An 18,796-nucleotide genomic window follows, 5' to 3' on the forward strand; every position below is an offset into this window, starting at 1 on the left:
AAACAGCTAATCCAGGGTGGACATGTAACAACCATCACAGCAAAGATGATGTACTCTTGCAAGCACTTTGTGAGAACTTTAAAAGTCCCTCTAAGCTATGAGCTACTTAATGTCCTGTTACCAAGAAGTTTCATAGTCATTCCCACTCCCGTTGACTCATAGTTACAGGGCCCTGTTCTGAGTTCTTACAGGAATTTGCTAACTTTCTATCATGTTTAATAACACTCCTGAATAAAGTACTACTTTTAATAGCCACCTTGACAAATCACAGGAGCCACTAAGTAAGGTATTTGTATTACTGTTAGACGTTGGTTTCACTCAAAATGTAACGGGGCTTACTCTTTATGGCAACCACACTCTTGCCTTCATTTTGACCTTTGGTGTAAATATAGATAATTTAGCCATTCTCATATGAAATTCATTTTAATCATATGCTTATTTAACTAAGAATAAAACAGCTACTGAAGTCCAGATATATCAGCCCACAGCAGCTTAGGTCTTTAGTAATAAAGCATGAAACAATCAGGCAAAAAATTCAAAACGCACAATTAACTACTACCAATCTGCTGCCTTACCTTCTGGAAACAGAGCTGGTTAAAAATATATCTTCAAAACTTCTACTTTCATATCAGATCCAATTCCGGCAAGTTTAAACAGAAAAATTTTGCCAGCCTTTACTATCAACAATAAACTCCTCTATTAGCCTTAGCTACATATAAAAAATTCTTAAACTAGCAGTAATCAAACCTCTGATTAGGAAATCTAATCCTAATCTCTACAAGCTATCGAATTATAGACCTAGATCTCAAATATCTAAGATTTTGGAAAAAGCCATGGCACAACTTCTAATTTCCTACTTGCATAGAAATTACATATATGAAAAATTTCACTCTGGATTTAGAGCTCATCATAGTGCAGAGACACCACTAGTGAAAGTTGTATATGAACTCTTATTATCCTCTGACCAAGGAAATGTATCTTTGCTGGTCCTGATTGATCTTAGTGCAGCCTTTGATATGATAGACTACTATCCTACAAGGCAGGCTAGAAAAACTTGTAAGATTAACAGGAAAAGCTTTTTCCTGTTTCAGATCTTACCTGACTAATCACTATCAGTTTGGGAATGTAAACGGCAAATCATCTGCTTAACAAAAGTTAAGTATGGTGTTCCACAAGGTTCTGTTTTAGGACCTAGTGTAGCGTCATTATGCTAGTTATAGTGAACTGTGCTGCCTGTCACTGCATAAAACAATAGAAACAGGCAATTAAAACAGAAGTTAAGACAGCTCTGGGGTTGTCTTAAAGTTAAGAAAATATTTATGATATTTTGGCAACTTAGGATATTTCTGTAATACTGTTTTCTTATCTGGAAATAAGATAAGATTATAGACTTAAGAACTGTTGTTCTGTAATAGCTTCTGTCCTAACTTCAGTCTTAACTGAAGTTACCATGACGACAAAGCAGGTAAGATATGATCGCAGACTTAAGAATTTTCTGTAATATGGCCCCTGGTGTATATATAAATATCTCCAGATGCTATTTGCGGTTGGGCCTGCAACTTTACTCTGCAACCAGTTTCAGCTGTTTTCACCAAATTTGGCGAGCAGAAAACACAACAAAGGTGCTCTTGAGTGGGTTTTGATGTACAATATGTCTAAGTTGTTGTATCCAGACTAGTGACCATATCTTTGAAAGTCATGGCTGAGCTTTGTAAATGGTAGAGTGTAAAGAAAAGCTGAATAACCCCTCATCATCCTACTGTCAATGCTCCTGTTGAAGAAGCACACTGTTTGTTGTTGAAGAGCCACGTCTGGTTAGCTATACTCCAGGAGCATCTGAGTGATCCTCATGTCACAGCAAAAACAGTACTCAGAACTAAAAGCTGTCAAACACATTCAGAAGGACAAAATTCATCATCTTAAAACTGAAATTGATGCACTGGTCAGGTCATTACAAATTAAGGATTGTGCATAAAGTTGTAGAGATACTGTCACAGTGAAACCTGTGGAGGGGGGGACCTACTAAGAGAGTGACGTTAGACCTTGTATGAATCCTTATGTTCCAGTCCAGTCCATTCCTCTAATCCAACCTAGTCTGTACAATCAGAATGAGAGAATTTAGAGGGTGGTGTGGTGCTAGTGGAAAGTGTAGTTTTGCCTACACATGCTAATAGGTTTTGATACCTTTAAGACCTCTAGGTGGCATAACCATGCAAATGAAAACTTGATGTGTTGATAGAATGATCACTTTGTAAAGACTTTTCCAAAGTAACATTAACCAGGTCAGAAGGTGTGATGAAAGCGTTATTATGCTAGTATATGAAAGAATGTATATATGCTAGTATCTAAAGAGTGGTTGGTTAGTTTTACCCTCTCAAGAGAAAATGTCAAAATATGACCAAATAATTGCTGATTCTAGTTCAAAGTGCACACATTTATTACACACACCTCCGTGCATTGCATCATCCCTGAACTTGGATGATGACTTGAGAGAACTCACTTATGATCATACAGGTTTAGAGAATATGAGTATACAGTTTGTGAAACAGCCGTGACAAACACGGCTACATATCCAACTCAGACTGTTTTCCCAAAAGCTTATAGAAAAATGTGCAATTTTAAACTTGCGCTCTTTAAAAGCCTTGTTTGTGACAGAAGCCTCATATTAGACAGGATCCATCCTGTGTGTTGATGCGAGATGCAGAGGGACAAGAGATTAACATGGGTCTGCCATGCCAGCTGAAAAGCCTGCAGGAATACAGCATAGCCCCATGAGAACATGACTGGATGTATATAGAAGCAGAGATCATGTCAAGCTTTAATCAACCTCTGGGAAGCAAAAGAGGATACCTGATAAGTGACTGTGCAAGAGAAATACTTCAATTCTTCAGTGTTCATCAGAGAACATTATATTATTTTTCAATGCCTTTGCACTAACAGAATATAGCATACATCTGTAATATTAAATGTGGTTGAGGTTACGAAATGAATTATACGATTTCTGGTGCTGTGGAAAGTTCTTTTCTATCATATAACAGTATCAGTGCAGAATAGCTGTCTTCAAATTGTTTGAAATCACATATGCCTCTTTTTCCACTAATGTCTGGATAATGTTATTTATTAAGTTCTGTCTTTGTAAGAGATGAATATTCTCTAGATATGAAGGATAAATTGCTTCATGTAAATTCTTAATGCAAATGTAATGTATGAGCAGATAATGTTTCTGGCATTCAGCTATCCTTATAGTAGTGGCTGCACCAAAAATTGAATTTTGAAATGGGTCACATCCATCAGCTGTGATTACTGTTAGTAGAAAAAATGTTTTGCTGTTGTAAATAGCTGTAGTGAGCATGTCATTTTGAAAGATAAATGCTGACTGTACCATGGTGTTGAACAGTATGCAAGGTCTTCCTGCAGATAATGTTTCATTTACAACTTTCAAACTGAATGGTTTCTATTCTTTGGGAGAATGGCGGCGCTTTCTATTCATCCCATATTTCTTTATGTTTGTATTGTCTACCACCTTCAACTCCATCCTGATATTTTTAATTATCACCCAGAGAGCTCTGCACTCTCCGATGTTTGTATTAATTGGTCTAATGGCTGTTGTGGATCTGACTATGCCAATGATAATTGTACCACATATGCTGCTCAGCTTTTTATTTGACTGGAATGGAATTTCACTTGTGGGCTGTTTAACACAAATATTTTGCATTCAGTATGTTGGTTCATATCAGTCTACTTTACTGCTGTGGATGTCTCTGGATCGGTTCTTTGCTATATGCAGACCTCTTTCTTATCACAATTATATGCAAATGCCCAACTTTCTGAAGTTCATTATTGTTCCAGTAATTAGAAATATACTCTTAAATATTGCAATGATCACTTTGGCTGGAAAACTAAATTTTTGTATGAAAAATGAGATAGATCACTGTTTTTGTGAACACATGGGATTGGTCCAGCTAGCATGTGGAGATACTTCTGTGAACAACTTACTTGGACTTGTATCTGCTTTTCTCATACCAGCTGCAGATTTTGTTTTGATTGCTGTATCTTATGTGATGATATTTGCTTCTGTCATGAAATCAGGGAAGTCCAGCATGAAGGCCATAAACACTTGTTTAACACATATAATCGTTATGACATTTAGTTTAATATTTGTTTTGACAGCTTTTTTGTCATACAGAATTAGAAATAATTTTTCTCCCAACATCCGTAGTTTTATAAGTACAATGTACGTACTTTTTCCAAGCTGTTTCAATCCAGTTATTTATGGAGTGAGAACAAAAGAAATAAGGCAGCAGTTTTTTAAATTCTTTAACCATGTGAAAGTTTTACCGCATTAATCCAGTCATATGAAAAACTACTTAAAATAAAGGCTGCAAAACATCTACTGCTTGTGTCCTTAAGTTTAGATTCTCCAATGTGAAAGACAGGTTGTTTAATGTTATGACATTTTTAAATGTTCTCCTGAAGATATACAGCATATGCTGTTATATATGTTCAAAATCAGTAATTTGTAAAGAAAAAAAATGTTATCTCTCCTGTAATGTTTATGTGAACATTAAAGGCAATATTATTGATGTGGATTACTTTGTATAGTCTGTAGATGAACTGCTGCTGTTCTCTACTCTCACATTTTTGTTTGCTTCACTTATGTTATTTCCTTTACTTGCGGAATGATTTTATTAAAGTAGCCTTTATTTGGAAAAGTATTATTATTATTATTATTATTATTATTATTATGATTACAAACATAATTATCACGTTTAAATTGTTTTACTGTTATCAGTGCATTTGTGAATTTACTGATAAATAAAAAAAAGAAAAGTATAACTATCATTTCTAATTGAAATGTCATGCTGCAATGTACATACTACCAAGATAAGTCACAATAATAATAATAATAATAATAATAATAATAATAATAAGGACACTAATAATAATTGTCAATATTTCGGTAATTTCATATGTGATATGAAATTATTGAATAAATATCAACATCATTGATAGAACAAAAACGTGTATCTCCATTTTGTCGATTTATTTATTTCAATTATTTATTTATTTAATTTTTTAGTTATTTTTACATGATTTAACAAAGGCAGCACCTCATATTTTGTCAAAATTTCATGTTGAATATTTCAGTAGAAATTACTTGGACAAAAAAATCTGAGTATGTACATTAAATTGTGCATTAAGTACAATTAAATAATGAAATGTGAAGAAGCTTTTTTCATTCTTCTGTAAAATTACCCTTTTAGAGATATGAGGTTTTGTTCTGACTGTAACAATTTGTTATTAAAAAAACAAATTTCATACTGCATGTACAGTCCTAGTGATATTTTATGAATCATGTGAATTATGTTTACTCTTCTTTCAAACAAATAAAGGCACTTAATTATTTATTGTTATTGTTTACCTGAAAGCACATATAATAGATTTTCTGGCTTGAGTGGGTTAACACTTTATATAGTACTAAAGTTTTATTGTGTTCATTCCAGAAGACTGAAGACATGTTTCAGATCTGAAAAGACAGTTGTGCCTGTCTTCATGATTAATTTATTTGAAATTAACACTGTTTAAAGTAACAGAAAAAAGCCAGATTAAGTGTGAATAAAAAAAAGTTCACACACACATATATATATATATATATATATATGTATATATATATATATATATATATATATATATATATATATATATATATATATAAATCAACATGTACTACGAGTTTAAAAAGACATTAATTTCACAAAAAACACAGGAAGGAACAAGAACATAAAATGACAGCGAGCCAGGCTGGAGTGGGCCAATATACATATACATATACATCTTTTTAAACTCGTAGTACATGTTCATTTCTACACACTGCTGTAATTGCTGAAAGTACAGGCCTTGTAGCAGAGAGACCACACATGTTCTCACTGACCAGTGACCAGTCAGTATTTTTAGAATGGCTGTATTTATTGTTGACGAGAGGTCTCAAAAGAACATTTCTACCAGATTGGTCTTTTGACTTTGGAATGATAAACAAAAGATTTTTAACGAATACTGCAAATAAGGAAATGCAGGAGAGCAGTATAGTTTCACTCATTTCTTTCAAGGTTTGAGTATACATGTCTAAACTCAAACAAATTATACTATCATACAATGTATCATCTTTGTGTTTGATATATTTACATATTACTCCACTTAGGTTTGGCCTAATGTGAGATCAGTGATTTCTGTAATTTCAAAAGTCTTTTGGAAATTATTTTTCTCTTTTCTAATTATGCATCTTTAATAAAAGATTAGTAATCCAAAAGTAATGGAAGGAAATCACATTACATTAATATATTGCCAGGATATAGTGGGTGATATCCACAAGCCCCACCTGCAGTGTGCCTCTGTTGGTCAGATGCTCAGATGCATTTGACACCATTGTGTTTAGGTCATGAAGCAATATTCAGTTTTGTTTTTGCCGAGCCAGAGAAGTTGCTGTGTGCTTACATGTACACACCACAGGTTTCTCCATGTATTGTTCATTTCTGTTTTTAACTATTTTGCAAATATATATATATATAGAAATTACATATATGAAAATTTCAGTCTAGATTTAGGGCTCATCATAGTGCAGAAACACCACTAGTGAAAACTGAAAATGATCTCTTATCATCCTCTGACCAAGGAAATGTATCTTTGCTGGTCCTGCTTGATCTTAGTGCGGCATTTGATCACTCTATCCTACAAGACAGGCTAGCTTGTATGATTATCAGGAATAGCTTTTTCCTGTTTCAGATCTTACCTGACTAATCACTGTCAGTTTGTGAATGTAAACAGCAAATCATCTATTCTTACAAAAGTTAAGTATGGTGTTCCACAAAGCACAGTTTTAGGACCTGTATTATTTACATGACATATGCTGTCACAGTAAACATAGTAGAAATTTCCACCGCTATGCTGATGACATACAGTTGTACATACTGGCCAAACCAGATGAAAATTTTCAACTTAATTAGATTGAGGACTGTGTAAAAGCCATAAAAGACTGGATGTCAAGTGACTTCCTCCTACTCAGACAAAACCGGTTTCTTCTTCTTGGTCCAAAAGCTGCTAGAAACAAACGGTCAAATTAAGTGCTTGATCCTAATAATAATAATGTAACACTTGCATCTGTAAAAAACTTTGGTATTATAATCAGTGCTGATATTTCTTCATAAAAATATATGCACATAAAAACAATTGTGCTTTCAAATGGCTTTCCTTCATCTTTGCATGATTGTCAAATTAAGAAATGCATGTCTGTACCAGATGCATAAAAGCTGGCTCATCCCTTTATTACCTTAAGTTTTGAACACTATAATGCCATCATTCAATGTTTTAATTAATATATTAGCTGTAAAATTGTTGTCCAATCTTATCGACAAAGGACTGGTGTGGCTGCTGATTTTCATTTCATCAAAAGAAGAGCACACATTAGCTGTTGCTGAAGATTGAGATTTAAAACCTACAACCACATAAAATGGGACACCTGATCTCTGGTGTATATATAAATATCTCCAGATGCCATTTGCGGTTAGTAATGGGCCTGCAACTTTTCTCTGCAACCAGTCTCAGCTGTTTTCACCAAATTCACCGCAGCATTTTCAACTTGCGAGCAGAAAACACAGCAAAGGTGCAGAATAGTAACCATACCTTTGAAAGTCATAGCTGAGCTTTGTAAATGGTACAGTGTAAAGACAAGCTGAACAACCCCTCATCATCCTACTGGCAATGCTCCTGAGAAGAAGCACAGGTGGTCTGAGCATTTACCTGAATTAGTATATGCTTATAATGTGACACCCCACTCAACCACAGGTAATTCCCCATGTTACTTACTGTTTGTTGTTGATTCCCACTTGTAAGTGGATGTTCTGCTGGGACAAGTATGAGAGGCCATTTAGGCCAAAATTCTAACTAACCTCTCACACTCGTTATCAAATCTCTCACACTCGTTATCAAATCTCTCACTCTCACTATCAAACTCTCTCACACTCACTATCAAACCTCTCACACTCAGCATCAAACAACACCAGTGCTAAATGTATCAATATATATATATATATACACACATACATACACCAACATATATATATATATATATACACACATATATACATGTATGTGTGTGTGTGTGTGTGTGTGTGTGTGTGCATGTGTGTGTGTGTGTGTGTGTGTGTGTGTGTGTGTGTGTGTGTGTATCTGTGTATACAATATTCCTGAACTGTCACACCTAGACCAGGGCCATAACTTCAAAAGAGAGATCATGCCTGTAAAGCTAAACCACCCCTCATCTTCCTACTAGCAATGCTCCTGGGAAGATGCACAGATGGCCTGAGCATTTACTTGAAATGGTATATGCTTATAATCTGACACCCCACTCAACCACAGGTAATTAGGTAATTACCTTTATTACTTGTTGTTTGTTGTTGATCCCCTTATGCCAGTTTATACTCTGCGAGGACAGAAAAAGACTGGTTAGTGATACTTCAGAAGCGTTTGATATTTTCTCATACCAGAGCAAAAGAACACTTTGAACTGCAGGCCTTATTACCACACAGAGGAAAAAAACATTAGGACTGAAGTTGACGCACTGGTTTATCTAAGAAACAGGCTATTAGGTCATAACAAATTATGGATGCTTAGAAGTCAATTGTGTGGAAAGTTGTAGAGATATTACATAACACTTTCACAGAGGAACCTGTGGAGATGTGGCCCACCAAGATAATGGCATTAGACCTTGTATGAATCCTTCTGTTCTAATCACTCCTCTAATCCAGTCTAGTCTGTATTTAGGATGAGGATTGGATTCAGAGCATGGTGAGGTAGTAGTGGAAAATGTGCCTTAAAAGTGAAAGCCATGTCCAGTCACTGTTACTAGGGTTATGCAGTTTTAACTGAACTGTGTGTACAGGATATTGACCCCACTCAGGGATGGTAAATACTTCAGTTATTGTACTTATATGTTGACGATTTGTACTTCACTTGAGTATTGAAATGTATTACTTTTTTATTACTGTATTACTTTTACTGTAACACTTTATTCCTTACATTTTCATTTAGACCTTCAGATTTCAAAGGCCATGAGATATTTCATTCTCTTGCCAGTCAGTTTCTGTACATACTAATGTATTGTTTTAATTGAAACATCCAACCAAATTCGTTAGTGTAAACTGAAGCTGCCTTGTCCTAACTATGTTAATTTGTCTTTGTGTGATTGCTAGTACTGCAAATTAGTCACTGCATCACACATCACTTCATTATACATAATTAAAATTAGAAAACTTTAAATTCATTTATTAAAACAACACTTTTTCATGGAAATACTTCATTATTAAATTGTACATGCTTTTGTACTTTCAGCCAAATGCATTTAGTTCCATATTACCAGTTTTACAGGAGTAAAAGCGTTGATAAAGTACCAAAACTTTCACAAAAGTAATTTTTTTTCTGTACTTTGTCCACCTCTGCTTATGCCTGACAGTATAGCTTCAGAAAGTGAAAACCTGATACTAAGACTCCTGCAGTAACACAATGGTGAGGACTGTTCGTTGTGCTTGGGTCATGTCAGTTGGAACTTCTGACACTGCAGTATGAGCAGAATTATTTAGGGATTGTTTTTTACTCTTTTATGTAAAGATCATAAAGCGCTGAGCACATGATCACTAAGTGCACATAAATGTAAAATATTGTGAAGTGTTGATTGCTGTTTTTAGACTTACCACTTTGTAAAGTGTTTGTCAATGTAATGTTAGCTGGCTCAGAAGCTGTAATATTAGCATTATTAGCATATGTGCTAATTTGATGTGGTCATTTTTACTAGCAGGTAAAAATAAATGTTTTTGCTCATTTTTACACTCTCAAGAGAAAATGTAAAAATATAATTGCTGCTTCTAGTTCAAAGTGCGTACATTTCTGACACACACTTGAAAACAGTGCATTACATGCTGCCTAAACTTGGGAGACAGCTTAAGAGAATGCATCATCCACACAAGTCAAAACAGAATATTAGCATACAGTTTGGGAAAGAACCATAACTAACATGGCTACACGTCTCTCTCTAACTGTTTTCTCAAAAGCTAATGGAAAAATGTTCAAACTCATGCTCTGAAAGCCTTGTTTGTGGAGGAAAGCTCATATTAGACAAATTCCAGCCTGTGTGTAGATGCAGGGCCAGAACTATGATCAGAATTTTAGTAAGGTCCATTTTGCAGGAATATGACCTACATCTCACAGTGGAAAAAATACTGCCAAATATGAGTGTTACACCAACTGTACGTTTGTTTTAACAAAATCAACAAAACAACAATTTAAAAAAAAAAAAAACTTTTTACCCATCCATCCATCCATCCATCCATACCTTTGATGTACCTTTTCCTTTCAGTTGTTCCTTCCTCATCTCTCCATTCTTCCATGAACTACTTTTACTGTTCCATAAACGGATTTGACTCCTACCCTGTTTATTTCATTAGTAATTTGTCTATTTATTTATATGTTTGTTTGTATTGTATTGTTTTCAGCTTGAAAATACATATATTATTTATGTATATATATAATATGTATATTTATAATACATTAGCCTACACTAAATAGACAGTTTCAAATTCATTCTCTCTCTCTCTCTCTCTCCTCTCTCTCTCTCTCTCTCTGCTTGTCTCTTTTGCATCTCTGCCCACACTGATTACTGAAAAAGCACACATTAAACATAAGTTATAAAAAATTGCTAAGCAGTGATTGGAGGATTAAGAAAATAACATGGAGCTTGGTAGATTTTGTTTAGCCATAATACAGTAACAGCAGGAAGTCAGTGTATTTAATGTTTTACTTTATCAACTTCATTATTTTTATATACACTCATTCTGAAATGCCTGCAACATGTTCCAAAAGTTAGTCCTTTATAATCAAGGATGGGTCAATTCTCACCACTTTGCCAAAAAATGCATCACCACATAGTCCAACTGTTTAAGAACAACCACCTTGCTGAGCTTTGCAACAATTTCACCTTCTATGGTGCATAATATTATCAAAAGATTTAGGAAATCCAGAAAAACCTCTATACATAAAAACCAAGGTACAGCCGAAAAACTGTCCGAAAAACTGATCCATATGTTGTGGTCTGATGAATTAACCCTTCATTGTTAGAAATTGGACATGATTGTATGAATGTTTTCAATTAAATACAGTTCAAATAGAAAATGAACATGAATTATCACACATTACATGCAATTTAATTATTGTGCTTGAGTATTTATTTTTTCTTGTAAGTTTTTTACATCACTATATCTTGATAATTTAAAAAACATTATATGTCTATAACATCAAACAAGAAATATGTTTTGTGAATTTTAGGTACTGTACACTAATTAGCAAGTTGAGAAAGTAAAAAAAAGCCACAGACCACAGATTTAATGAGAAAAAATAAAAGGCTTAATGAAACATTTTTTTTTATATTTTACTCAATTGAATGTAAATATTTTTTTTATGCACTACATATTTTTTCATATTCTGTTTGTATCATGCATAGTACCCTTTGGGTTAAAGTTCATGAACAGCAAACGCATAATTCTAAGATACTTAGACTGTAAAGTATCTTCTGCTCTCTGTCATCTAAGGTTAAGAAATTCAAAGATGTACATGCTTGTACTGTCTGTTTCATTTTAAAGAACATTCAGTAATTCACATTTTGTTGTATGTAAGGTGTAGTTTGTAGTAATTAGACCATTAGTGAGGAGATGGGTCTTACACTAACAGGTATGCTATCAGAGCTTGGCCAATTAGCAGCATGTGTCTGAACAATGTCTAGGGCCCCAGAATTCACCAGGGCCAGCAAGTCTACATGAGGCGCTGCACAACTGTGTTTAATTTCAGTAATGAGCACTCCTCCTTAACAAAGAAGGAAATGGTTAATTGCAGAACTAATAAGTGGTGCATAGTTGTCATCAAGGGAGAAGCACGTTGGCTTACTAGTTTAAACTGAACTGTATGTGAGATGCTGTAAAAAACATGGACAAATGATACAACTGGACACAATTGTCATGCATAACTGAGACCACTAATGAGCTCCAGTGTTCCATCATTCGTCATCATGATGCAAATGTTAGCTAGTAATTAGTAACTAGTGCTTGTGGAACAGTATTATTGATTAATGTTTCCAGCTCTTACACAATAAGTGATATGAATGTACATTCAGTGGCCACTTTGCAAACTACAATAACAATTGTATAATGGCCATTCTTTGTAAGACCAGTTGTTATATGTGACACACTTATTTATTACCTGCCAGCAGTTTTCTATTTGCACATTATGTCAGTTCTCACTGACCTCTTTCATGACCTGTTTTTGACAGGCAGTAGCTGAATGCTTTATGCTCCTATCAAAAGAGCAAACTTGTCCCAAGGTCAGAAATTGAAGCAACCTATGTGACCTAAGCAGAGTACTAACACATTCTACAGTCAGGCAGCTTGAATTCTGAGTACTGCAGAAGTGCTATCACAACTCACTAGTGGTTGTGTAAGGTATTGCAGCCTGCAGGGTACACCTAATGACATAGCCATGTGTCCATGTTGGTCAGATATTGCTAGGGCTAATTTTCTCATTCCTGAGGGACCAAAGGTCCAACTCAGTGTATATGTATATATATTCACATGGTTGTGTTCTAAGCACATTCTGGCAGACAGAGCTCTCCATGCGAATGACCAAGCAAGCCAAGAAGACAGCAAGAGAAAACCTTAGACAGGTACAAACACATCACCATGTAATCAGAAGCTTGTGAAAAGACAATGATTAAAATTTGTCAAAGTTAAAAATATGTGAAAGAATAGGTAAATGTGACTTAATAGTATACATTTTGAATTGAAAATAGTTATTAGCCTATAAATATTCTCAACTTTCTATTCAGTGGTTGTGAACTGATAAAACAGTCAGATATTGTCATAATATACACCAAAATTCTAGCTAACATTGTTTATATTTATTATTTATTCAGTGTAAATTTCAATTTGACTTTAATAAAGTTTGCAGAAGGTTTATGTAAAATCTTAATCCGATGACACATTTATGTTCGGGTGATAGTTTCTAGCGCTGAAAGTGTGAAATATGAAAAAAATCTGATCTCTGTCGATGTTACGTTATTGTTGTGGATTAGGATGATAACATGTTTGTAATATGCTGTGCAATCATTTAAGTGATACCCAAAGTTGTTCCGTATATCTAAAATCAAGTCTACCTTCACAGTGCCATGAAAGAGGAACACCACGGAGCAAACTTCTCACATACCAAGTTCATTTTTGTTGGATTTCCAGAGATCTTCCAATACAGACGTGTGCTTTTCCTGCCATTTTTTTTCAGTTACATCATAGTTCTGGTTGGAAATTCCTTATTGCTGTTTGTGATTAAAAATACGAAGAGTCTTCATAGTCCAATGTATATGCTGGTATCTGTCCTAGCTGTGATAGACATTATTGTACCTACTGCAATTATTCCTGCAGTGCTTCTCAGTTTCCTTTTTGACTTAAATGAAATAACTTTAGCTGGATGTTTGACACAGATGTTTCTCATTCACTTCTTTTCCTCTGTAGAGTCTACCATTCTTTTAGCAATGGCTCTGGATCGCACTGTGGCTATCTGTAATCCACTTCGATACACTGCAATCATGAACTCATCTATGTTTTTGAAACTGCTGCTTTTCACATTGATCAGGAGTGGTACGATTATGTCCACTTTGGTTGGTTTAGCTTCACCTTTGTCTTTTTGTGGGTCCAATGTTATCCATCATTGCTACTGTGACCACATGGCTCTTGTTAGCTTAGCATGCAATTCAACTGCAAAGAACAATGCAATGGGGGTTGCTGTGATCATTTGTTTTGTTGGAATTGATATATCGGTCATTTTCTTCTCTTACGTGAAGATTTTATATGTTGTACTGAGAGCTGCAGCAGGTGAGCATAGTTCGAAAGCCTTCCATACCTGTGGTACTCACTTAATTGTCATGATGTGTTTTTATTTTGTGGGAAGTGTTACTTTCCTCTCACGTAACCTTAGTATTCCAATTCCAGTGGATGTTAACACATTTCTGGGTGTCACATATATAGTTTTTCCTGCATGTGTCAATCCAATTATTTATGGTGTCCGAACCAAAGAGATAAGAAATGCACTGTTAAAAATGTTCAAAACACGTGTAAACAGAGTCACGGTTAAGGTTTCAACAGTGAAATTCTGAAATGCAATGTGCTGCATAGTTACATCAGCTTTAGTTAACAGGCCACACTGTTTGTTCTTCATAGTCATGCATGAAAATAAAAATCAAAATTAGCCTGTATATTGTGCCCTACTAGCTTTAAAACCTTCTGCAAGTCTCTCTTTAATCCACTTCATTTTTTTTATTATGTACAGTTGTGTGCAAAAGTTTGGACACCGCTGGTCAAATTACATATTTTGTTGATTTTGAAGTTAAATTCAAAATATGGCATTTTTCTGCAAGTTTTCATGCAAAATATCTATTTATTTGCAGTTTAACATACTGGAAAATCATCAAAATGTAGTACATTTATGTTATCGTTTTCCAATATGTTAAATTCTGTGTGCATTAAACTGTGAAGTGTTTCTCTGTAGAGAGTGTGGTAACTTATTTTCACTAAGAAAATCAAGGAAACATCATTTGACCAGGGCGCTCAAACTTTTGTATATGGCTGTAGATCTTTTATGAAAAATAATAATGTAATTTTCATAATACCTGATACAGAGGAGGTGTGAATCATCCAATACAGCTATAAGAAACAACTAAAGGTCTTGCTTTTGACTCATTAAAATGTGCTGCATGTAAAAACTGTTATGAGAGATCAGTTTGACAGAATTAATTGAAATCCCTGCAGTGTAGCAGAGATGTGTGGACTGCTCATTAGCAAGCTGAAAATTGTGTGTTTGGAATATCCATTGTACCATGGGAAATTAACCATCTACCACTGGAGCACAGCATACTGAGCCTGTATTCTTCACCAATGACAGTGTGAGTTTCTCATAAAAGAGAGGATTTGAATAGACAAGAACCATGCCACAGGCTTTTTGGGTGGACACAGACTGAGAACATATGAGAATCTGATTTTAAAGGTTGATTTGTTACGTGTCTCGCTGTACACAGTTCATATTTTTTAGATAGCAAACAGTATTTAAATATAACAGTATGTTTTGGAGCATTTTTTTTTTTGTTTGTTTTTTTTGCCTAAGTCTGCATTATCACACAAATGGCAGATACAGTGTAGCAGTAGCCATAGCCTTGAGCTTGAGACCATCAGTTTAGCCCCTATTACTTATAATTCATCAATACATAAGACATGTAAAATAAGTATGGAAAAATGTAATATACGCTATAAAAGAATTGTTCTACAAAAGTACTGTCAGTCATGTGGTTCTTTAACAAACACATTTTTTTTCTCATTCTGACAAATAAGCAAACTATGTGTGAATAGTCTTCTGTGGCAAGTTTTCTAGAAACACAGTAGCGTGAACTCTGCAGCAGTACAAATGTATAAGATTTAGTAAGAGTGTCACTTTTCTACAGCTTAAGATTATACAAATACAACAATGTTTTTGGGAAAACTAGGTCCACATAATAATGTGCTGTGACTAAATGTGAGATTAAAGTGTCTACCACTGAATCCAATCAATTATGAATGGTATCCTGTAATTGCTAAGTGTATTAGTTCCACAAAGGCCTTTTATTTGCACAGTGGAGGCAGAGTAAATGAGCTGTGAGCTCACCTGAGGTCAAACAAGAAGCCAAATGTCTTGAGAGAACATAACACATTTAATCAGTCCAGAGCCAATTAAATCACTTGGCAGTAAAAACAAACAAGTTTAATAAAAATGAATAAACAAGTGTATATTGTAACCATATTATAATAAATTAATAACATGGGTTTCCACTGCTAAGTGTTAGAGTAATTAAAAATGTGAACAGATTGGCATTTAAAAAAAAATCACATCAAAAACAAAACTACATATTCAAAATTGACAAGTGACCACTTATTCTGTAAGTTACAGTTTAGTTACAAAAGTTATGGTGTTGCATCTGTTTTAGCCTATATTGGCTGCAGAAAGAACATTTCTGAACATTATTTTGCTACATATCAAATCGTTGTCTGTAGTTTATTGCCATTAATATTGTAACTAAGCCAGTGCATTGCTCTATGAGTGCACCTTGTCATTACCCAGAACTGACCTCCACCTACAGTAAAGGTAATTCATTTATGTTGGCAAATATAATTTCAGTGAAAGACCAAGAAGAGACCGTATGCAGCAAGATTAAATGAAGCATGAGTCACTTTTCTGCGTTTGCTATTAATGGTTGTAGTAGAGGTACTGGAAATACTGAGCTTTCCTGTTCCTGTGTCAAGTGTATGGAAAAGATATGGAAGAAGAATTGAAACAAGCTGCTCTGCAGAGGCATGACAAAAAAATTCCACAGCTCTGGTGAGAATTGTAACACTTTATGGCACCACATCACACATCAGCAACTAAGGGTCTTCAGTTACCATTGAGAAGAAGCTACCTTGGTATTCCCAGCATGGACAAAATGGCAGAGCCTGCCATAAGACTGAAGGAGACATTGTTGGAGGAAGCAAGGAAAAGAAAAAGAAAGAGTGACCGAACCAGAGTAGATCTTGGACTAGCTTTTACTCGTTGGCGAGAGCTAAAAAAAATAAAAGAATGTCCGACAGTCTCATGGCTAATGAGAAAACAATGAAAATCCGAGTGCAGAGTTTAAGTTACATCCTACCAATGTTTCTAATGAAAGATGTTGGCGGTAACCTTTTGTGTCATCCCTGTCTCATGGAGTTTTGTGTTTTTTTCAGATGCCAAAAATCATCTAGTTCTTAGATAGGCATAGTTCTTTCTCTTCTGCTTTGTGTGCAATTTCAGATGTTTACACATAGAACCTGCACAGAAATCGCGAGTGTTTTCTGTACCGTCTTTACTGAATCTTTATTGATGCTGGAGTTCACAGTCAGTAAAAATGACTGACATGGTGCATTCAGATGGAATAAAATTCAATGAGAAACGCCTGTAAAAATTACATTATCTCTCCTCCTCACGTAAAACTATTCCTGTCCGAAAAGCGTTAAAATTAAACCTGCTTTGTTAGACAGACCTCAGATCAACTACTTATTGGTGTCAAACTACAAGCAAAAACAAATGACATAACATTAACACCACGACAAACAAAACATATCTTTATTTTAGAGCTTTTTCCTCCTAATCTTGTTTCTTTTTCAGTTTTTCAGCTTCATTGTTCTTTTTGTGTTGTGTTAGCATAGTACAATAGCATGGTACAATAATAACCCAGACGTTGTTATGGGGCCTCTTGGCACTAGTGGGGCCCTGAGCAGCTGCTTGTGTCACCTATTAGGTAGCTGAACTGGAATAGTGCTATTAGTGATTCAAAGCATATTCTTGCATAAGAAGGATGACACACCAACAAGTTGACAATTTCTAAACCCATTGTCTGCCATTATCTGCCCCTGCTGATAAAATATAAAATATATATTGTAAATGTTAAGTTTGATTTTTAAAATGAAACAGCTTTAAAATCTGGTTGGGCAAGTCATGTTTAAAGGTGACCACACCCATTAATTGAATTCTGTATTCATTTATGATAATTTAAAATCATCACAGAATAAAGAGAAAAAAAGTGCACTTGTAATTGAGCACTTCTTAAAATTATACAGCATCGATGGAAATGTCTAGATTAATATCAATAATAATCCTCATCATTAAGATATTGTGCTGTTCATGGCAACCATACCCATTATTTATTGAACATAGTGTTTTTTGTTGTACTGTATTTTGTCAGTTTTATAAAAGCAATAATCACTCAAAGCAGCACTTAAACTCTGCATCGTCACACCGAACACCTCTTAAAGCTAACTTCTAGGCCGAGGTAGCTAATTGTTTTAATTACTAATCACACCAAAACAACCCGGTCATCAGCCATATCAGACACACAGGGTCTTAACACATGCTCGACAAATGCAAAATACCACTGACCATGTGTAAGCTGATGCTGTGTTCCAAAAAAGAGTTTACCTGTCCACATAAAAACAGTTTTAAAAAAAGTCCACCCTGGAACATAACAGATTTAATCAGTCCCAAGCCTAAGTCACTTACTAGTATGCTAGTACAAATAAATATAATAAATGACATTAATGAAATTAATTTCCACTGCTATGAAATATTTGTGTAATTAATGTGAGCGAATTGATGTTAATTTTTTTTTTCACATAAAAATCCTACATATTCAACAAACAACTTATCCTGTAAGTTACAGTTTAGTTACAAATGGCATGGTGTTCTATTCATCTATAAAAACCTTCCACCCTGGAAAGCTTTAACACTGTTGCCTAGTACTGCTGGTGCAAGGTGGAGCCAGTGTCATGCTTTGGGAATGCTATATATAATATTAATGCGTGTTTTGAAACATTTAAAAGTGTCATGTATACAGTTATATGCAAACGTTTGGGTGCCCCTTGTCAAATGACATGTTTTGCTGTTTTTCTGTGTGAAAATAAGTTAACAAATTCTCTATAGAGAACACACTTCTGCACATTTTAATGCAAACCTTCTGTTTATTTACTGAATTTCACATTGGGCTGTGGCCTGTGCATAAGTTATGGCTTATTTTATCCTTTTATTTTTTTCCAATATATTAAACACAGCAAATAAATAGAAATTGTGCACTAATGTTTGCAGAAAACAGCCATATTCCCTGTGTTCCCTGCAA

The 18,796-nt window shown here is 34.7% G+C and overlaps 2 protein-coding genes across 2 annotated transcripts; both read left to right on the forward strand.

The window, feature by feature from the left end:
* Positions 1 to 3,383: 3,383 nt before the first annotated feature.
* On the forward strand, positions 3,384 to 4,346 carry LOC118827615 (olfactory receptor 52K1-like). The gene has a single exon (XM_036599048.1). The coding sequence runs from the start codon at positions 3,384 to 3,386 to the stop codon at positions 4,344 to 4,346; it is 963 nt and encodes a 320-aa protein (XP_036454941.1).
* An 8,912-nt stretch (positions 4,347 to 13,258) lies between these two features.
* On the forward strand, positions 13,259 to 14,239 carry or112-1 (odorant receptor, family A, subfamily 112, member 1). The gene has a single exon (XM_036599060.1). The coding sequence runs from the start codon at positions 13,259 to 13,261 to the stop codon at positions 14,237 to 14,239; it is 981 nt and encodes a 326-aa protein (XP_036454953.1).
* Positions 14,240 to 18,796: the final 4,557 nt, after the last annotated feature.

Source organism: Colossoma macropomum, unplaced genomic scaffold, assembly GCF_904425465.1.
Source record: "Colossoma macropomum unplaced genomic scaffold, Colossoma_macropomum, whole genome shotgun sequence".
In the NCBI taxonomy this organism is placed as follows: Eukaryota; Metazoa; Chordata; class Actinopteri; order Characiformes; family Serrasalmidae; genus Colossoma; species Colossoma macropomum.

Excerpts from the sequence above, each read along its gene's own strand:
- LOC118827615 (XM_036599048.1), top strand. The coding sequence starts at position 3,384 with ATGGTGTTGAACAGTATGCAAGGTCTTCCTGCAGATAATGTTTCATTT.
- or112-1 (XM_036599060.1), top strand. The coding sequence starts at position 13,259 with ATGAAAGAGGAACACCACGGAGCAAACTTCTCACATACCAAGTTCATT.